Source organism: Pseudophryne corroboree (assembly GCF_028390025.1).
Source record: "Pseudophryne corroboree isolate aPseCor3 chromosome 3 unlocalized genomic scaffold, aPseCor3.hap2 SUPER_3_unloc_19, whole genome shotgun sequence".
NCBI lineage: Eukaryota > Metazoa > Chordata > Amphibia > Anura > Myobatrachidae > Pseudophryne > Pseudophryne corroboree.
The window spans coordinates 232399-254871 of record NW_026967507.1 but is presented as its reverse complement, the minus strand read 5'-3'; the positions used below and the strand labels follow the sequence as shown (position 1 = coordinate 254871).

General features: G+C 48.3%; 3 protein-coding genes across 4 annotated transcripts in view; 1 reads left to right on the top strand and 2 right to left on the bottom strand.

Moving 5' to 3' along the window:
• The window catches only part of LOC134983587 (zinc finger protein ZFP2-like), a 39470-nt gene extending 32064 nt beyond the window's left edge, over positions 1-7406 (bottom strand). The window contains exon 1 of the mRNA XM_063949252.1: positions 7351-7406. The gene's annotated coding sequence lies outside the window, so the exon portion shown is untranslated. The remainder of the gene's footprint in view (positions 1-7350) is intronic.
• LOC134983569 (zinc finger protein ZFP2-like) overlaps positions 1-22473 on the bottom strand; it is a 378911-nt gene that overhangs the window by 245979 nt on the left and 110459 nt on the right. The gene's annotated exons all lie outside the window — the stretch shown is intronic.
• Positions 7627-22473, top strand: part of LOC134983575 (gastrula zinc finger protein XlCGF57.1-like) — a 42959-nt gene continuing 28112 nt past the window's right edge. For both annotated transcript variants that reach the window (XM_063949235.1, XM_063949234.1), the window contains exons 1-5: positions 7627-7718; positions 9788-9953; positions 13561-13639; positions 13759-13860; positions 19954-20253. In XM_063949235.1, the coding sequence (XP_063805305.1) occupies positions 9888-9953; positions 13561-13639; positions 13759-13860; positions 19954-20253 (547 nt within the window). In that variant the 5' untranslated portion in view covers positions 7627-7718; positions 9788-9887. The remainder of the gene's footprint in view (positions 7719-9787; positions 9954-13560; positions 13640-13758; positions 13861-19953; positions 20254-22473) is intronic.

Below are 22473 nucleotides of genomic sequence, written 5' to 3'. Positions count from 1 at the left end.
AGGAAACGACCCAGTTGAAATTCCTCCGTCGGAGCACTCCGATCCTCGCACCACGCAACATATTTCCGCCAAATGCGGTGATAATGCTTCGCGGTGACTTCCTTTCTTGCCTTAATCAAGGTAGGAATGACTTCTTCTGGAATGCCTTTTCCTTTTAGGATCTGGCGTTCAACCGCCATGCCGTCAAACGCAGCCGCGGTAAGTCTTGAAAGAGGCAGGGACCCTGTTGAAGCAGGTCCCTTCTCAGAGGTAGAGGCCACGGATCGTCCGTGACCATCTCTTGAAGTTCCGGGTACCAAGACCTTCTTGGCCAATCCGGAGCCACTAGTATCGTTCTTACTCAGCTTTGCCGTATGATTCTCAATACCTTTGGTATGAGAGGCAGAGGAGGAAACACATACACCGACTGGTACACCCAAGGTGTTACCAGCGCGTCCACAGCTATTGCCTGTGGATCTCTTGACCTGGCGCAATGTCTGCTGAGGAAGTCTGCTTCCCAGTTGTCCACGCCCGGGATGAACACTGCTGACAGTGCTATCACGTGATTCTCCGCCCAGCGAAGGATCCTGGCAGCTTCTGCCATTGCACTCCTGCTTCTTGTGCCGCCCTGTCTGTTTACATGGGCGACTGCCGTGATATTGTCCGACTGGATCAACACCGGTCTTCCTTGAAGCAGAGGTTCCGCCTGGCTCAGAGCATTGTAGATTGCTCTTAGTTCCAGAATGTTTATGTGAAGAGACTTTTCCAGGCTCGACCACACTCCCTGGAAGTTTCTTCCTTGTGTGACTGCTCCCCAGCCTCTCAGGCTGGCGTCCGTGGTCACCAGGATCCAATCCTGTATGCCGAATCTGCGGCCCTCCAATAGATGAGCCCTCTGCAACCACCACAGAAGAGATACCCTTGTCCTTGGAGACAGGGTTATCCGCAGGTGCATCTGAAGATGCGACCCTGACCATTTGTCCAACAGATCCCTTTGGAAAATTCTTGCATGGAATCTGCCGAATGGAATTGCTTCGTAAGAAGCCACCATTTTTCCCAGGACTCTTGTGCATTGATGTACAGACACCTTTCCTGGTTTTAGGAGGTTCCTGACCAGGTCGGATAACTCCTTGGCTTTTTCCTCGGGAAGAAAAACCTTTTTCTGAACCGTGTCCAGAATCATCCCTAGGAACAGCAGACGAGTTGTCGGCATTATTTGGGATTTTGGAATATTCAGAATCCATCCGTGCTGCTTTAGCACCTCTTGAGATAGTGCTAATCCCATCTCTAGCTGTTCTCTGGACCTTGCCCTTATTAGGAGATCGTCCAAGTATGGGATAATTAATACGCCTTTTCTTCGAAAAAGAATCATCATCTCGGCCATTACCTTTGTAAAGACCCGAGGTGCCGTGGACAAACCAAACGGCAGCGTCTGAAACTGATAGTGACAGTTTTGTACAAGGAACCTGAGGTACCCCTGGTGTGTGGGGTAAATTGGAACGTGGAGATACGCATCCTTGATGTCCAAGGATACCATAAAGTCCCCTTCTTCCAGGTTAGCTATCACTGCTCTGAGTGACTCCATCTTGAACTTGAACTTCTTTATGTACAGGTTCAAGGACTTCAGATTTAGAATAGGCCTTACCGAGCCATCCGGCTTCGGTACCACAAATAGAGTGGAATAATACCCCTTCCCTTGTTGTAGAAGAGGTACCTTGACTATCACCTGCTGAGAGTACAGCTTGTGAATGGCTTCCAAAACCGTCTCCCTTTCGGAGGGGGACGTTGGTAAAGCAGACTTCAGGAAACGGCGAGGTGGATCTGTCTCTAATTCCAACCTGTACCCCTGAGATATTTTCTGCAGGATCCAGGGATCTACCTGCGAGTGAGCCCACTGCGCGCTGTAATTTTTGAGACGACCGCCCACCGTCCCCGAGTCCGCTTGAGAAGCCCCAGCGTCATGCTGAGGCTTTTGTAGAAGCCGGGGAGGGCTTCTGTTCCTGGGAAGGAGCTGCCTGTTGCTGTCTCTTCCCTCGACCTCTGCCTCGTGGCAGATATGAATAGCCCTTTGCTCTCTTATTTTTAAAGGAACGAAAGGGCTGCGGTTGAAAAGTCGGTGCCTTTTTCTGTTGGGGAGTGACTTGAGGTAGAAAGGTGGATTTCCCGGCTGTAGCCGTGGCCACCAAATCTGATAGACCGACTCCAAATAACTCCTCCCCTTTATACGGCAAAACTTCCATATGCCGTTTTGAATCCGCATCGCCTGTCCACTGTCGCGTCCATAAAGCTCTTCTGGCCGAAATGGACATAGCACTTACCCGTGATGCCAGTGTGCAGATATCCCTCTGTGCATCACGCATATAAAGAAATGCATCCTTTATTTGTTCTAACGACAGTAAAATATTGTCCCTATCCAGGGTATCAATATTTTCAATCAGGGACTCTGACCAAACTACTCCAGCACTGCACATCCAGGCAGTCGCTATAGCTGGTCGTAGTATAACACCTGCATGTGTGTATATACTTTTTTGGATATTTTCCATCCTCCTATCTGATGGATCTTTAAGTGCGGCCGTCTCAGGAGAGGGTAACGCCACTTGTTTAGATAAGCGTGTTAGCGCCTTGTCCACCCTAGGAGATGTTTCCCAGCGCTCCCTAACCTCTGGCGGGAAAGGGTATAATGCCAATAATTTCTTTGAAATTATCAGCTTTTTATCAGGGGCAACCCACGCTTCATCACACACGTCATTTAATTCTTCTGATTCAGGAAAAACTATAGGTAGTTTTTTCACACCCCACATAATACCCTGTTTAGTGGTACCTGTAGTATCAGCTAAATGTAACGCCTCCTTCATTGCCAAAATCATATAACGTGTGGCCCTACTGGAAAATACGGTTGATTCGTCACCGTCACCACTGGAATCAGTGTCTGGGTCTGTGTCGACCGACTGAGGCAAAGGGCGTTTCACAGCCCCTGACGGTGTTTGAGGCGCCTGGACAGGCACTAATTGATTGTCCGGCCGCCTCATGTCGTCAAACGACTGCTTAAGCGAGTTGACGCTATCCCGTAATTCCACAAATAAAGGCATCCATTCTGGTGTCGACCCCCTAGGAGGTGACATCCCCATATTTGGCAATTGCTCCGCCTCCACACCAATATCGTCCTCATACATGTCGACACACACGTACCGACACACAGCAGACACACAGGGAATGCTCTACACGAAGACAGGACCCACTAGCCCTTTGGGGAGACAGAGGGAGAGTCTGCCAGCACACACCAAAAAAGCGCTATATATGACAGGGATAGCCTTATAATAAGTGCTCCCTTATAGCTGCTTTATATATATCAAAATATTGCCATTAAATTTGCCCCCCCTCTCTGTTTTACCCTGTTTCTGTAGTGCAGTGCAGGGGAGAGACCTGGGAGCCGTCCTGACCAGCGGAGCTGTGAGAGGAAATGGCGCCGTGTGCTGAGGAGATAGGCCCCGCCCCTTTTCCGGCGGGCTCGTCTCCCGCTATTTTGTGAATCCAGGCAGGGGTTAAATATCTCCATATAGCCTCTGGGGGCTATATGTGAGGTATTTTTAGCCTTTTAATAGGTTTTCATTTGCCTCCCAGGGCGCCCCCCCCCAGCGCCCTGCACCCTCAGTGACTGCGTGTGAAGTGTGCTGAGAGGAAAATGGCGCACAGCTGCAGTGCTGTGCGCTACCTTTAGAAGACTGCAGGAGTCTTCAGCCGCCGATTCTGGACCTCTTCTTACTTCAGCATCTGCAAGGGGGCCGGCGGCGCGGCTCCGGTGACCATCCAGGCTGTACCTGTGATCGTCCCTCTGGAGCTGATGTCCAGTAGCCAAGAAGCCAATCCATCCTGCACGCAGGTGAGTTCACTTCTTCTCCCCTCTGTCCCTCGTTGCAGTGATCCTGTTGCCAGCAGGAATCACTGTAAAATAAAAAACCTAAGTAAACTTTCTCTAAGCAGCTCTTTATGAGAGCCACCTAGAATTGCACCCTTCTCGGCCGGGCACAAAAATCTAACTGGAGTCTGGAGGAGGGTCATAGGGGGAGGAGCCAGTGCACACCACCTGATCTGGAAAAGCTTTACTTTTTGTGCCCTGTCTCCTGCGGAGCCGCTATTCCCCATGGTCCTTTCAGGAACCCCATGGTCCTTTCAGGAACCCCAGCATCCACTAGGACGATAGAGAAACGGGGGTTAGGTGCCATCAAAGGGAGTATGGAGTATAAGATAGTGTAAGTAAGAGATGGCAAGGCACATGATGGAGAAGGCCCTGCTCTTGCGAGATTGTAAGCTCGCAAGATCAGGGCCTTCTCCAAAAGGTGAAGGGCTAAGACACCAGGGTGACATAGAAGGGGTAGACTGTGAGCGTGGACAAGAGGGTTAGGAGGATAGTTGGCGGGGTTGGTGAAGACGTGGGTCTTGAGAGCCCAATTGAAGTTTTGTACAGAGGTGGAGAGTCGGATGGGGAGAGGTAGAGAATTCCAGAGAAAAAAAGCAGCACGTGAGAATTCTTGTAGGTAGGAGTGGGAGGAGGTAATCAGTTGGCAGGAGAGGCGGCGTGCATTAGCAGAGCGAAGAGGACAGGTGGTGGTGTAAAGGGAGATAAGGTCAGAGATGTAAATGGGAGAGGAGTGGGTGAGGGCTTTGTAAGTGAGTGTGAGAAGTTTGAATTGGATTCTGAAGGGGAAGGGGAGCCAGTGAAGGGCTTGTAGGAGAGGGGAGGTGGACGTAGTACATTTGGTGAGGAAGATGAGCCAGGCAGCAGCATTGAGGGTAGATTGGAGTGGAGATATGTATGTATTAGGGGTGCCAGTCAGGAGGAGATTACAGTAGTCCAGTTTGGAGATGACCGGTGAGTGGATCAGGGTCTTGGTGGAATTCTGGGTGAGAAAGGGTCTGATCCTGGAAATATTTTTTAGATGAAAACGGCAGCACCGTGAGAGATGCTGAATGTGTGGTGTGAAGGAGAGGGAGGAGGGAAGGATTACTCCAAGACAGCGCACTTGGGGGCTAGAGGAGATAGTAGTGACATCAATAGATAATGAGATTGTAGGAGGTGAGGTTATGCGGGAGGGAGGGAAGATGATCAGCTCGGTCTTAGACATGTTAGGTGTAATAAAGCGCTGGAACATCCAGAGACAGTTGGAGATACGAGTAAGGAGAGCAGGAGAGAGGTCCGGAGAGAGGAAAGATAGATTTGAGTGTCATCAGCATAGAGATGATATTGGAAATCAAAAGAACTAATGAGCTTACCTAGTGAGGACGTATAGAGAGAGAGAAAAGAAGAGGACCAAGGACAGAACCTTCGGGGACATCTACAGTTAGTGGAAGAGGGAGGAGCTGGAGTCATGAGAGGAGACAGAGAAAGAACGGTTAGAGAGGCAGGAAGACAGCCAGGAGAGGGCAGTATCACGCAGACCAATGGAGTGAAGGATTTGTAGTAGGAGAGGGTGGTCCACAGTGTCAAAAGCAGCAGAGAGGTCAAGAAGAACAAGTAGAACAGAGCTGGCCAAACCAGTCTTCGAGATCTACCAACAAACCTAGTTTATGCACAGGTGTAGTCATTACTAATTAAGATGTGCTGCATTCATTCCTAATTGACAATTATACAGATCTCCAGGAGGCCTGGAAAACATGAACTGTTGGTAGATCTCGAGGACCGGTTTGGCCAGCCCTGAAGTAGAGAGTAGGATTTAGCAGCATGGAGGTCATTGCAGACTTTTGTAAGGGCAGTTCACTGGAGTGGGGAGGACGGAAGCCAGACTGGAATGGGTCAAGCAGTGAGTGTGAGGAAAGAAAGGAAGTAAATATTATAACACAGGCCGCTCCCCTTGTAGAGTTGGATGCCACAGGCCGCTCCTCCTATCTATTATGACAACACAGTCCACTCCCCCTGTATACTATGACAACACAGGCCTCTCCTCTTCTCTATTATGACAACACAGGATGCTGCTCCTGTATATTATGACAACACAGGCTGCTCCCCCTGTATATTATGACAACACAGGCCACTCCCCCTGTATACTATAACACAGGATGCTACCCCTGGAAATTATGACAACACAGGATGCTACCCCGGTATACTATGAGAACACAGGATGCTACCCCTGTATATTATGACAACACAGGCCACTCCCCCTGTATATTATGACAATACAGGCTGCTCTCCGTGTATACTATGACAGCACAGGATGCTACCCCTGTATATTATGAAAACACAGGATGCTACCCCTGTATATTATGACAGCACAGGATGCTATCCCTGTATGCTATGGCAGCACAGGATGCTACCCCTGTATATTATAACACAGGCCACTCCTCCTGTCTATTATGACAACACAGGACACTCCTTCTGGATAGAAAGACAATACATGCCACTCACACTATATATTAGTAACAAGACACCACAGGCCCCTCCCCCTGTATAGTAGGACGTCACAATCCACTACCCCTGTATAGGAGGATGCCACAGGCCACTCCCCCTGTAGAGTAGGAAAACACATGCCGCTCCCCTGTATATTAAAACAGCTCCTCTGTATATTAAAACAACACAGTCCACTCCCTCTGTATAGTAATAAAACACAGGCCCCTATCTCTGTATAGCAAGACAATACAGGTCGCTACCCCTGTATAGTACAATGCCACAGGACAGAACACATTAATGTCTGGTGTGTGCGGTAACGGCGCGGTCTGCGCCACCTCTATTGCGGTAACGGCGGGGTCTGCGCCACCTGTATTACGGTAACGGCTGGGTCTGCGCCACCTGTATTACGGTAACGGCGGGATCCGCGTCACCTGTATTACGGCAACGGTGGGGTCCGCGCCACTTGTATTACGGTAACGGCGGGGTCTGCGCCACCTGTATTACGGTAACGGCGGGGGGTCTGCGTCACCTGTATTATGGTAACGGCGGAGTCTGCGCCACCTGTATCACGGTAACGGCGGGGTCTGCTCCACCTGTATCACGGTAACGGCGGAGTCTGCGCCACCTGTATCACGGTAACGGCGGGGTCTGCGCCACCTGTATTACGGTAACGGCGGGGTCTGCGCCACCTGTATTACGGTAACGGCGGGGTCTGCGACACCTGTATTACGGTAACGGTGGGGTCTGCTCCACCTGTATCACGGTAACGGCGGGGTCTGCGCCGCCTGTATTACGGTAGCGGCGGGGTCTGCGCCACCTGTATTACGGTAATAGGACACTAGAGTGTCAGCCACCTGTACAGGGATAATGCAGCACCAGAGGCTGCTCCAGCTGCACTATAACAAGGCACCAGAGGCTGCTCCCCCTGTAGTACAGAACCTGACACCAGAGCTGCTCAGCCTATAGAATAATAATAATAATATCATTACCTGCTGCCAGACACAGCAATAGCTGCTCTCTGCTCCTGCTGCCTTGTGGGAATGATAGAAGGAAGGCGGAGCTCAGACCAGGGGAAAATGGCCGCCGCTCCTGACGTCACTACACGGCCAGGGAACCTATTGCTGCTGCCAGACTGGTCTACAAGAAAATGGCCGCCGGCCTCCAGCACTGAGGACATGTATTGTAATAATCATTACAGAACACGGGCTGTGAGCGGGGTGTGGGAGGGGAGTGGCCAGTCACCAGGAAGCCGCCCGTGCCAATCATGCCCTACTTCCTGCCTGTGCTTTCCTCCTTACTTCCGGTCACTGTACCTCCGTTCCACACACGTACAGGACTCGTTGTCCGTAGAGATCAGGTAATGGCGTCTTACTATACAGGGGGAGCAGCCTGTGGTGTCCTGATATTATTATTATACAGGAGGAGCAGCCTGTGGTGTCCTATTATTATTAATATACAGGAAGAGCAGCCTGTGGTGTCCAGTTAGTATTATACAGGGGGAGTAGCCTGTAGTGTCCTGTTGTTGTTATTATTATTATTATTTATTATTATTATTATTATTATTATACAGGAGGAGCACCCTGTGGTGTCCTGTTGTTGTTGTTATTTTACAGGAGGAGTAGCCTGTGGTGTATTATTATTATTATTATTATTATTATTTTACAGGAGGAGTAGCATGTGGTGTATTATTATTATACAGGAGGAGCAGCCTGTGGGGGTGGTCTTCTCTATGCCAGCGGTTGGGCTCCCGGCGCTCAGTATACCGGCGCCGGGAGCCCGACAGCGGCATACCGACACTTATTTTCCCTCGTGGGGGTCCACGACCCCCCTAGAGGGAGAATAAAATAGTTTGGGGCAAGGGGCTCATTTGCGCTCGCCACACTGTCGGTAAGCCGGAGGTCGGGCTCCCGGTGCCGGTATGCTGGTCACCGGGAGCCTGACCGCCAGCCAGCCGTAGTGAACCCTCCTGTGGTGTCCTGTTGTTATTATTTTTATTATTATTATTATTTTACAGAGCGAGCAGCCTGTGGTATCCTCTTATTATTAATATTATACAGGAAGAGCAGCCTGTGGTATCCTGTTATTATGACTAAGGAGAAGCAGTCTGTGATGTCCTGTTGTTATGGTTATACAGGAGGATTAGCCTTTGGTGTCCTGTTATTATTATTCAGGGGGAGCAGCCTGTGGTGTACTGTTGTTGTTATTATTATTATACAGGGTGAGCAGCCTGTGGTGTCCTATTATTATTATACAAGGTGAGCAGCCTGTGGTGTCCTATGATTATTATTATGCAGGAGGAGCAGCTTATGGTGTCCTGTTGTTGTTGTTGTTATTAATATTATTATATTTTTATTATTATACAGATGGAGCAGCCTGTGATGTCCTATTATTATCATTATTTTGCATGGTTTGCAGCCTGTGGTGTCCTGTTGTTGTTGTTGTTGTTGTTATACAGGGGGAGCGGCCTGTGGTGTCCTGGTATTGTACAGAGGGAGCGGCCTGTCGTGTCCTGTCCTGTTATTATTATTATACAGGGGGATCAGCCTGTCGTGTAATTTTATTATTACTATTAAGGAAGAGCAGAATGTGGTGTCCTGTTGTTGTTAGTGTTATACAGAGGGAGCAGGTTTTTGTGTACCGTTATTATTATACAGGGACAGCAACTTGTGGTGTCCTGGTATTGTTATTATACATTGGGAGTGGTGGTGATGTCCTACAATACAGGAGGAATGGCCTGAGGTGTCCTGCTTTTAAAGACATCTGTTATTATTTGTATACTGGGGTGCAGCCTTTAGTGTCATTATTATTATTATTACTATTAATTTTATTATATGTAATTGTGGGGATTGAAAATTTTGCTAAAAGTTTAGGATATATTAAAGCAGAGACCATAATATCCCTGGCATGTGTAACAGATGATAATTGGAGCAGTATGAAGAAAATGTATATCAGACTCCTGGGAGTGTCACTGTGACATCATTTATATCTATAGTAATAATACAGGGACATGACTAGGGAGGTGAGGGGATCTGGGAGCGTCACAGTGACCTCACTAATATCTATAGTAATAATACAGGGACATGACTGGGGAGGTGAGGGGAACTGGGCGTGTCACTGTGACGTCATTTATATCTATAGTAATAATACAGGGACATGACTGGGGAGGTGAGGGGATCTGGGAGTGTCACAGTGACATCACTTACATCTATAGTAATAATACAGGGACATGACTGGGGAGGTGAGGGGATCTGGGAGTGTCACAGTGACATCACTTACATCTATAGTAATAATACAGGGACATGACTGGGGAGGTGAGGGGATCTGGGAGCGTCAAAGTGATATCACTTATATCTATAGTTATAATACAGGGAGGTGAGGGGATCTGGCAGTATTTACAGTGATATTGATGTCTCCCCCATTTCACAGGGTTAAACAGTGGTAAAGAAGACATCCGATCGCATTGTGTTAGGAGGACTGAGCAGAACCCAGAGCCCCATCACGGTGCCTCCACCTCACTCACTGATACATGAGACACAATAACCAAAAGATCCTGGAACTCACCAACAGGACGATTCAGCTGCTGACTGGAGAGGTGACTGCTGGGAATGGGACATTATACAGTAACACCGGGGACGTTTCTGGGTGATGACTGGAGAGGTGACTTTTGGGTATGGGACATTATACAGTAACACCGGGGGACGTTTCTGGGTGATGACTGGAGAGGTGACTTTTGGGTATGGGACATTATACAGTAACACCAGGGGACGTGTCTGGGTGATGACTGGAGAGGTGACTGCTGGGAATGGGACATTATACAGTAACATCGGGGAATGCGTCTGGGTGATAACTGGAGAGGTGACTGCTGGGAATGGGACATTATACAGTAACACCAGGGAACGTGTCTGGGTGATGACTGGAGAGGTGACTGCTGGGAATGGGGCATTATACAGTAACACCAGGGGATGTGTCTGGGTGATGACTGGAGAGGTGACTTTTGGGTATAGGGGATTATACAGTAACACCGGGGAATGCGTCTGGGTGATAACTGGAGAGGTGACTGCTGGGAATGGGGCATTATACAGTAACACCGGGGGACGTGTCTGGGTGATAACTGGAGAGGTGACTGCTGGGAATGGGACATTATATAGTAACACCAGGGAATGTGTCTGGGTGATGACTGGAGAGGTGACTGCTGGGAATGGGACATTATACAGTAACACCAGGGGACGTGTCTGGGTGATGACTGGAGAGGTGACTGCTGGGAATGGGACATTATACAGTAACACCAAGGGATGTGTCTGGGTGATGACTGGAGAGGTGACTGCTGGGAATGGGGCATTATACAGTAACACCAGGGGATGTGTCTGGGTGATGACTGGAGAGGTGACTGCTGGGAATGGGACATTATACAGTAACACCAGGGAACGTGTCTGGGTGATGACTGGAGAGGTGACTGCTGGGAATGGGACATTATACAGTAACACCAGGGGATGTGTCTGGGTGATGACTGGAGAGGTGACTGCTGGGAATGGGGCATTATACAGTAACACCAGGGGATGTGTCTGGGTGATGACTGGAGAGGTGACTGCTGGGAATGGGACATTATACAGTAACACCAGGGGATGTGTCTGGGTGATGACTGGAGAGGTGACTGCTGGGAATGGGGCATTATACAGTAACACCAGGGAACGTGTCTGGGTGATGACTGGAGAGGTGACTGCTGGGAATGGGACATTATACAGTAACACCGGGGAATGCGTCTGGGTGATAACTGGAGAGGTGACTGCTGGGAATGGGGCATTATACAGTAACACCGGGGGACGTGTCTGGGTGATAACTGGAGAGGTGACTGCTGGGAATGGGACATTATATAGTAACACCAGGGAATGTGTCTGGGTGATGACTGGAGAGGTGACTGCTGGGAATGGGACATTATACAGTAACACCAGGGGACGTGTCTGGGTGATGACTGGAGAGGTGACTGCTGGGAATGGGACATTATACAGTAACACCAGGGAATGTGTCTGGGTGATGACTGGAGAGGGAATGGGGCATTATACAGTAACACCAGGGGACGTGTCTGGGTGATGACTGGAGAGGTGACTGCTGGGAATGGGACATTATACAGTAACACCAGGGGATATGTCTGGGTGATGACTGGAGAGGTGACTGCTGGGAATGGGGCATTATACAGTAACACCAGGGGATGTGTCTGGGTGATGACTGGAGAGGTGACTGCTGGGAATGGGACATTATACAGTAACACCAGGGAACGTGTCTGGGTGATGACTGGAGAGGTGACTGCTGGGAATGGACATTATACAGTAACACCAGGGGATGTGTCTGGGTGATGACTGGAGAGGTGACTGCTGGGAATGGGGCATTATACAGTAACACCAGGGGATGTGTCTGGGTGATGACTGGAGAGGTGACTGCTGGGAATGGGACATTATACAGTAACACCAGGGGATGTGTCTGGGTGATGACTGGAGAGGTGACTGCTGGGAATGGGACATTATACAGTGACACCAGGGGATGTGTCTGGGTGATGACTGGAGAGGTGACTGCTGGGAATGGGGTATTATACAGTGACACCGGGGGATGTGTCTGGGTGATGACTGGAGAGGTGACTGCTGGGAATGGAACATTATACAGTAACACCGGGGGATGTGTCTGGGTGATGACTGGAGAGGTGACTGCTGGGAATGGGGCATTATACAGTAACACCAGGGGATGTGTCTGGGTGATGACTGGAGAGGTGACTGCTGGGAATGGGACATTATACAGTAACACCAGGGGATGTGTCTGGGTGATGACTGGAGAGGTGACTGCTGGGAATGGGGTATTATACAGTAACACCAGGGGATGTGTCTGGGTGATGACTGGAGAGGTGACTGCTGGGAATGGGGTATTATACAGTAACACCAGGGGACGTGTCTGGGTGATGACTGGAGAGGTGACTGCTGGGAATGGGACATTATACAGTAACACCAGGGGTTGTGTCTGGGTGAAGACTTGAGAGGTGACTGCTGGGAATGGGACATTATACAGTAACACCAGGGGAAGTGTCTGGGTGATGACTGGAGAGGTGACAGCTGGAAATGGGGCATTATACAGTAACACCAGGGGACGTGTCTTGGTGATGACTGGAGAGGTGACTGCTGGGAATGGGACATTATACAGTAACACCAGGGGATGTGTCAGGGTGATAACTGGAGAGGTGACTGCTGGGAATGGGACATTATACAGTAACACCAGGGGATGTGTCTGGGTGATGACTGGAGTGGTGACTGCTGGGAATGGGACATTATACAGTAACACCAGGGGATGTGTCTGGGTGATGACTGGAGAGGTGACTGCTGGGAATGGGACATTATACAGTAACACCGGGGGATGTGTCAGGGTGATGACTGGAGAGGTGACTGCTGGGAATCTGACATTATACAGTAACACCAGGAGATGTGTCTGGGTGATGACTGGAGAGGTGACTGCTGGGAATGGGACATTATACAGTAACACCAGGGGATGTGTCAGGGTGATGACTGGAGAGGTGACTGCTGGGAATGGGACATTATACAGTAACACCAGGGGATGTGTCTGGGTGATGACTGGAGAGGTGACTGCCGGGAATGGGACATTATACAGTAACACCAGGGGATGTGTCTGAGTGATGACTGGAGAGGTGATTGCTGGGAATGGGACATTATACAGTAACACCAGGGGATGTGTCTGGGTGATGACTGGAGAGGTGACTGCTGGGAATAGGACATTATACAGTAACACCAGGGTATGTGTCTGGGTGATGACTGGAGAGGTGACTGCTGGGAATGGGACATTATACAGTAACACCAGGGGACGTGTCTGGGTGATGACTGGAGAGGTGACTGCTGGGAATGGGACATTATACAGTAACACCAGGGGATGTGTCTGGGTGATGACTGGAGAGGTGACTGCTGGGAATGGGACATTATACAGTAACACCGGGGGATGTGTCTGGGTGATGACTGGAGAGGTGACTGCTGGGAATGGACATTATACAGTAACACTGGGGGACGTGTCTGGGTGATGACTGGAGAGGTGACTGCTGGGAATGGGGCATTATACAGTAACACCAGGGGATGTGTCTGGGTGATGACTGTATCACTGTGTGTCAGGTATCTATAAGGTATCATGATGTCACTGTCTATGTCTCCATGCAGGAGGAGGAGTATATAGAGGAACACAGGGGTCTGTACAAGGACGTGATGATGGAGAATCACCGGCCCCTCACATCACTGGGTAAGAGGAGACTGTCATGTATTGTACAGGGGAGAGCAGGTATGGGGGCCCCCTATATACACACATCATCTGATAATCGCATATATACACTGTACTCAGTCACTGTGTGTCTCCTACAGATGGGCCCAGTAACAGAGATACCCCAGAGAGATGTCCCCGTCTTCTGTATTCCCAGGATTGTACAGAGGAGAATCACAAGACCGCACAGGAGGATCAGGTAGGTGGGATTTAGGGTCTCACCCATATACCAAAGTTACTGTCCCTCTGATCTGTAAAGACGCTGTGTGTGTATTATGCACTGATGTTATACTTTCTCCTGCAGGGTCCACAGGTTATCCACAGTATAACTTTGGGACATGAGGTAGCGACAGCGGATTGGCACCAACAATCAAAGCTTTTGGCCTTCCAGAATGCAATGGGCCTATATCCTATTCTATCTCCTATATCCCCGCCTCCTGGCTCAGGCAAATCAGTTTTTTGTTTGGTGCGGCAGGAGCCAGACCATGGTCAGAGGGCATCTCTTTTTTTATTTTTAGAGTCTTACTCTTTTTTGAGTGATTCGTACCTTAGAAAGAGTCTCTCCAACAATTCCCGCCGGGTCGCAAAAACGCTTACCCATGAGTACAGTGCTGTTTCGGCGGGCGTCTGTGTAGGATGTACTAGCAAGTCCAGCAGACATTACCAGGCTGTGCCCGGTTCTGTTAAGCGGGAAACGCGAGACACAGCCGCACTGTTTTGGGAGGAGACTACCAAACAGTCTCTGACGCTGCTGCCACCCTGGGTGCACCAGCGCTAGGCCTCAGGGATTATAGGCTCCAGGAGTAGTATGAGGCCGGGATCCCTGGGGTTGATGTCAACAGTGGGGAGTAAGACGCTCTCCCGGTTCATGACCAGTTTCCTCCGAATTTCCCACCATGAATTGATTTCCTGCTTCCGTCTGAGACGCTGTGTATCTAAAGGACCCAGTCGCAGCTTAGGCGGCTGTGTGACTTGTGCGTCGGTGTTCATTTGGGCGTCTGTATTCACTCTAGGTCACTAATAGCCTCTGGATCCACTCAGCGTTCACTAACGTATTGATCGATCCTGGAAGCGGGGTGAAGTATCCCTGTATCCCACTCTCCTGAGCCAGGTGATACAGCACTGAGTCTCTATCTACCTTTGAGTACGAATATTTGGATACTGTAAGTGATTGATGCATATGAGTCTGTAAACTATTACTGCTGTTTCTTTCGCTGTTCTAGAATACGTTTAAAGTCCTATATAAGGTAATGCAGTAATGTTTCTCCTATATACCTGAAATGTATCTGTAGTTGAATATGTGCTCATATTGCTTACTATACCAATGTATAACCTGTGACTGATTGCTTGTATGATTGCTGACTTTACTATAATTCTGTCAGTTTTCTGTGTATTTCAATCCTCAATGCTGGTGCAAAGCAGGGAGGGATCGGATTGTATGTCACTTTAATAAGTTTGAAAGTGATTTCAGTCACAAATTGTGTAGATAACACTGTACAGGTGTGTGATTTGTTTATCATGTCTAAAAGAGGCAAGGGTGAGGAGAATACACTCTCCACAGCAGCACCAACACTAATTTCATGTTTGTCTTGTAAAGCTGGGTTAACCTCTCAGGATTTGGTTCAAAATGGATTATGTGAAAATTGTTTTAGCTCTCACCAAAGCTTCTTGAATAATCCAAGGCAGGCACAGGTTCAAATGGAACCCCCATGTGCTACGTTTGCACAGTCATTACCCAGTATAGCTGAGAGGATAATGCCATCTCCCATACCAGGGTTAGGTTATCCTATTAACCCTTACATGCAACATTCCACCTGGGGTTTATCATATCAGTACAGGTATTTGCAGCCTTTCAACAAAAACAGGCTGAAAGGCTGATGGAAAGTAAATCACATAGACATGAAACAACATCTTCACAGTCTACACATGTTTCAGATGGAGATACTTCGGAGTATGAGAACTCATTGCACTCCGGGTCTACATACAGAGATGAGGATAAAGGTCTCAGCTCAGTGGACAAACCTGAGCTAATTAGTGCTATGAAGGCCTTTCTATCCTTAGAAGAAGCAGCAGAGCCTTTGTTAAAATTCAAGGCACCTGTGTTTAAACGTCCCAAAACAGGACCGAATTTCCTGGGTCAGAGCAGCTGATGGAAATTATGCAAGAGGCTTGGGTAACACCCAGTAAGAAGTTTAGAATTCAGAAGAAAAGGAATTCCCATTATCCTCTTCCAGGTGGGGACTGTTTTAAAAAGAGAGGTGGCTCTCAAAGTTGATACACGTCGTTCAACTGGTGCGAAAATCTACATGACCTCTGCCTTCAACATCATTAAATGATGTCATGGATAGGAAAATAGATGGGTTTTTTTAAAACCATTTTCTTCCTGTCTGAGGCAGTCATAAGACCAGCCATGGCTTCAGCCTGAATGGCAAAAGCAGTGGCGGCCTCGGCTGATGCATTGGAGGATGATTTCCCATTGGCATCTAGAGAGCAAAAATCCCATATTGCACATATTAAACAGGCGGCTATGTTTATGGAAGAAGCATCCTTGGACATGGGTACTATTGTCTCTCAGGCATCAGCCTCAGCAGTAGCAGCTCGCAGAGAGGTCTGGCTACGTACATGGGAAGCTGACTCAGAGTCCAAGGAGGTTCTAGAGTCTTTGCCTTTTACTGGAGATATTCTTTTTGGTAAAGAATTAAACATTATTTTGTAGTCAGAGGCAGACTCCAGGAAAGTGAAGTTTCCTTCAACCCACAAATCCAAACCTAGGTTTCCAGCTTTTCGGCCCTTTTGGACTCAAGGAAAAGGAAAGGGCTATGGCAAGCAGTACCAATCTGACAAGTCTGGGAAGACTAAAAAGCATTGGGCTACCAGAGTCAGAAGATAAGCCATCAGCCTGATGGTGTGGTCCTCCACCTGGAGGACCCCAGGGTGGGAGGCAGACTTCTTCATTTTGCACATGTCTGGCAGCAGTCCACCACAGATGCCTGGGTGCAAGAAGCGGTATCTCACGGTTATGCATTTGCTTTCAAGAAACACCCTCCACAGAGGTTCTTTTGTACCAGCCCATCTTCATTGGAAACGAAGGCCAGGGCTATTTCAGGAGTTGCTTCAGTCAGGAGTGATAATTCCAGTTCCCCTGCACAACGAGGACAAGGTTTTTATTTCAACCTGTTTCTAGTTCAGAAACAGAAAATTGAGATTGACCATACTCAATCTCAAGATGCTGAACAAGTACATTTGGGTGCTTCGGTTTCATATGCAAACTTTACGTTCCATTATTTTGGCCATGGAGCTGAAGGATTTTATGGTATCTCTAGATATCCAGGATGATTACCTGCATGTTCCTATAGCATTGTCCTATCAGTGCTATCTCAGGTTTGCTATCCTCCAGCAATATTTTCATTTCAGGCCCTACCATTTGGACTGGACACAGCTCCCAGAGTATTCAGCAAAATTATGGTGGTAATGGCGGCTTATCTCCGTCGACAAGGGATAAGGAGTTTTCCATACCTCTACAACCTATTAATCCTGGCACAATCTGAGGAATTGCTTCAGTGTCATCTGCAACAGACGATAGCTTGTTTACAGAGACACGGTTGGCTCATAAATTGGGCAAAGTCGTCCCTGGTTCCGTCACAGCGGATGACTCACTTGGGGGCTGTGTTGGATTCGGGTCTTCAGAGAATAATTTTACCTCTGAACAAAACGTACAAAATTCAGTAAAGGATTCAGGAGCTACTACACAGTCAAAGGGTATCCACTCACGCAGCAATGCGTGTGATGGGTTTGATGGTGTTGACATTCGACATGGTGAAGTATGCTCAGTTCCATTCGAGGCCTCTACAACGTCTGATCCTTTCCAAATGGAATGGTTTTCATCAGACAATAAAAACTCAGACTATAGTCCTTCCTCTGGAATTAAGGAGGTCATTAGCCTGGTGGCTACAGACAACCCATCTGGACAAAGGGAGACCCTTTTGGATATCATATTGGGAAATTCTGAAAACAGATGCCTGTCTTCAGGGTTGGGGAGCAGTGTCAGGAAGAAGTTGCTTCCAAGGGCAGTGGACCAAGAAAGACAGTTGCCTGACAATAAATATATTGGAACTTCGGGCCATTTATATAGCACTCATTCAGGCAAAGGACATTCTTCAAGGGAAACCAGTTGAAATTCGCTCGGACAGTGCAACAATAGTAGCGTACCTCAATCATCAAGGAGGAAGTCGTAGCCAAAAATCAGTGAAGGAGGTAAGCCGCACGTTAAGGTGGGCAGAACTTCATCATCCAGCCTTGTCTGCAGTGTTTTTTCCGGGAGTCCTAAATTGGGATGCAGATTTTCTCAGTCGACACGCCATTCATGCAAACGAATGGGCCTTACACCCCGAGGTGTTCCAGATTCTGGTAGACAAGTGGATGTTACCGGAGATAGATCTCATGGCATCCCGTCGGAAGAATAAAGTTCACGCGTACGGGTCAAGAACAAAGGATCCCAGGACGACCTTTGTGGATGTCAGTGAGATGGGAATTTTGTCTGGCCTATGTGTTTCCACCAATCGCCCTGTTACCTAGGGTGATGCGATAGGCAAAACAGGGAAAGGGCACCGTAATACTAATAGCTCCGGCTTGGCACAGAAGACATTGGTACACAGATCTGCAGAGGATGTTGATGGATGCTCCATTTCTACTCCCTCAACGTCCAGATCTACTGTCTCCGGGTCCTTGCTATTACAAGCACCTGGATCAACTGTCTCTGATGGCGTGGCTCTTGAGACTTCCATTATGAAAGCAAGAGGATTCTCACAACAGGTAATTCAAACAATGCCTAAAGCAAGGAAACCATCCTCAGCTCGCATTTATCATCGAATATGGCAAGTCTATATTCAGTGGTGCAGTGACCGGAAATTTGACCCTTGGTCTTTCAGAGTTTCCAGAGTCCTAACATTCCTTCAGGCAGGAATGGACAAAGGACCACATGTGGCTTCCTTGAAAGTTCAGATGTCAGCATTGACTGTATGGTTCCAAAAGAAAATTGCTAACCTACAGGAAATTGCTAACCTTTCTTCCAGGGAATGCTTCACATCCAACCACCCTGCAGTGCCTTGAGATATGTTTAGTCCTAAAGGCACTTCAAGTTGCTCCATTTGAACCACTAAAGCAGGTGGATCTTAAATGGTTGACAGCTAAAGCTCTCTTTTTTCTGGTTGTTGCTTCAGCTAGAAGAGTGTCACATACGGGCATTATTATGTCGTCCTCCATTTCTGATTTTTCATCTAGATAAGCGGTTCTTAGAACCAAATCTTTTTTATCTTTCTATGGTGGTGTCTAAATTCCACCTTAACAAAGAAATTGTTGTCCCGGCCTTCCAAGGGACGGACTTTTCTGCGGAAGATGCATCATTGGACATAGTTCGTGCCTTAAGGATCTACGTGGATCATATCAGTGCCATCAGAAAGACAGACACTCTCTTTGTTCCCTACAGATTTTATAAGAGAGGATGGCCTGCTGACAAGCAGACACTGGCGAGGTGGCTTCGGATGACTATTTCAGAAGCATATTCTCAAGCTGAACTCCCTATTCTGGCTAATATCTCTGCTCACTCTACTCATAAGGTAGGTCCGTCATGGGCAACACAACGTGGTGCTTCACCTAAACAGATATGTAAGGCAGCCACATGGTCTTCCATTAACACATTCATTAGACATTATGCCTTTAATACCGCAGAACGCTGAATTCAGGCAAAATATTCTCCTGTCCAATCAGGAGCGTCCCACCCACTAAATTTGCTTTCGGACATCCCAATGTTATCCTGTGGATAACCCGTGGACCCTGCAGGAGAAATAATAGTTATGGTAGACTTAACGTTGATTACTCTATTTCTCCTTAGTCCACAGTTTCCACAGGGATCCCACCCTGACGCACCTCATTTGAGGATCCTTTCACCTACTAACATCTTCCATCTTGTACGGAAGGGTGTGCATGTGTTTTCTGATCACCTGATTAGGGCTCTTTATTATGCTTCTGCCTTGAGCTTTGGAAAACAACTGAATTACCTGAGCCATGAGGCGGGGATTTAGGGGACTGGCCTGTTGCATTCTGGGAGGCCGAAAGATTTTGATCGTTGGTGCCAATCCGCTGACGCTACCTCATATCCAAATGTATATCCTGTGGATACTGTGGACTTAGGAGAAATAGAGTTATCAACGGTAAGTCTACCATAACTATTTTTCACCTCAGTTTAAACTGACTGTATGCAAATATCATTATAGTGGTTTTTTTTGTGTTTTAGGTAGAACGTCTGTCTGATATTAAAACAGAAGACATAGAAGGAGAAGAAGAGACGTATGTGACTGATATAAAGGCAGAAGATATAGAGGGAGAAGAAGAGACGTATGTGCTTGATATGAAGGCAGAAGATATGGAGGGAGAAGAAGAGACGTATGTGACTGATATAAAGGCAGAAGATATAGAGGGAGAAGAAGAGACGTATGTGACTGATATAAAGGCAGAAGATATAGAGGGAGAAGAAGAGACGTATATGAAGGGTGATAAGCAGTGTAAGGAGGAGGAGATCCCTACAGATATCAGCACAGGTAAGTAATAAACACTTATTATAGAAACGAGTCACATATTCTCCTTGCTCAGTCACTACAGCAATCTCTTATCCTACACCCTCCTCTGTCAGTACAAACTAATGAGGGAAATGTATCTGCCCAGTGGGGGAGTCAGGAGCCATCAGCCCCTATTATACTCCTGCTCTCCCCCTCACATCATGTAACTGTGTGTTACCAGCCCAGAGATCTGACCAGTCTCCTCCCCACACTCTCTGGTGTGTCTCATACATCAGGAGCCATCAGCCCCTATTATACTCCTGCTCTCCCCCTTACATCATGTCACTGTGTGGTACCAGCCCAGAGATCTGACCAGTCTCCTCCCCACACTCTACAGTGTATCTCATACATCAGGAGCCATCAGCCCCTATTATACTCCTGCTCTCCCCCCTCACTTCATGTCACTGTGTGTTACCAGCCTAGAGATCTGACCAGTCTCCTCCCCACACTCTCTGGTGTATCTCATACATCAGGAGGCATCAGCCCCTATTATACTCCTGCTCTCTCCTCACATCATGTCGCTGTGTGTTACCAGCCCAGAGATCGGACCAGTCTCCTCCCCACACTCTCTGGTGTATCTCATTCATCAGGAACCATCAGCCCCTATTATACTCCTGCTCTCCCCCTCATATCATGTCACTGTGTTACCAGGCCAGAGATCTGACCAGTGTCCTCCCCACACTCTCTGGTGTATCTCATACATCAGGAGCCATCAGCCCCTATTATACTCCTGCTCTCCCCCTCACATCATGTCACTGTGTGTTACCAGCCCAGAGATCTGACCAGTCTCCTCCCCACACTCTCTGGTGTATCTCATACATCAGGAGCCATCAGCCCCTATTATACTCCTGCTCTCCCCCTCACATCATGTCACTGTGTGTCACCAGCCAAGAGATCTGACCAGTCTTCTCCCCACACTCTCTGGTGTATCTCATACATCAGGAGCCATCAGCCCCTATTATACTCCTGCTCTCCCCCTCACATCATGTCACTATGTGTCACCAGCCCAGAGATCTGACCAGTCTCCTCCCCACACTCTCTGGTGTATCTCATACATCAGGAGCCATCAGTCCCTATTATACTCCTGCTCTCCCCCTCACATCATGTCACTGTGTGTCACCAGCCAAGAGATCTGACCAGTCTCCTCCCCACACTCTCTGGTGTATCTCATACATCAGGAGCCATCAGCCCCTATTATACTCCTGCTCTCCTCCTCACATCATGTCACTATGTGTCACCAGCCCAGAGATCTGACCAGTCTCCTCCCCACACTCTCTGGTGTATCTCATACATCAGGAGACATCAGCCCCTATTATACTCCTGCTCTCCCCCTCACATCATGTTACTGTGTGTTACCAGCCCAGAGATCTGACCAGTCTCCTCCCCACACTCTCTGGTGTATCTCGTACATCAGGAGCCATCAGTCCCTATTATACTCCTGCTCTCCCCCTCACATCATGTCACTGTGTGTTACCAGCCCAGAGATCTGACCAGTCTCCTCCTCACACTCTCTGGTGTATCTCATACATCAGGAGCCATCAGCCCCTATTATACTCCTGCTCTCCCCTCACATCATGTCACTGTGTTACAAGCCCAGAGATCTGACCAGTCTCCTCCCCACACTCTCTGGTGTATCTCATACATCAGGAGCCATCAGTCCCTATTATACTCCTGCTCTCCCCCTCACATCATGTCACTGTGTGTCACCAGCCAAGAGATCTGACCAGTCTCCTCCCCACACTCTCTGGTGTATCTCATACATCAGGAGCCATCAGCCCCTATTATACTCCTGCTCTCCTCCTCACATCATGTCACTATGTGTCACCAGCCCAGAGATCTGACCAGTCTCCTCCCCACACTCTCTGGTGTATCTCATACATCAGGAGACATCAGCCCCTATTATACTCCTGCTCTCCTCCTCACATCATGTCACTGTGTGTTACCAGCCCAGAGATCTGACCAGTCTCCTCCCCACACTCTCTGGTGTATCTCATACATCAGGAGCCATCAGTCCCTATTATACTCCTGCTCTCCCCCTCACATCATGTCACTGTGTGTTACCAGCCCAGAGATCTGACCAGTCTCCTCCTCACACTCTCTGGTGTATCTCATACATCAGGAGCCATCAGCCCCTATTATACTCCTGCTCTCCCCCTCACATCATGTCACTGTGTGTCACCAGCCAAGAGATCTGACCAGTCT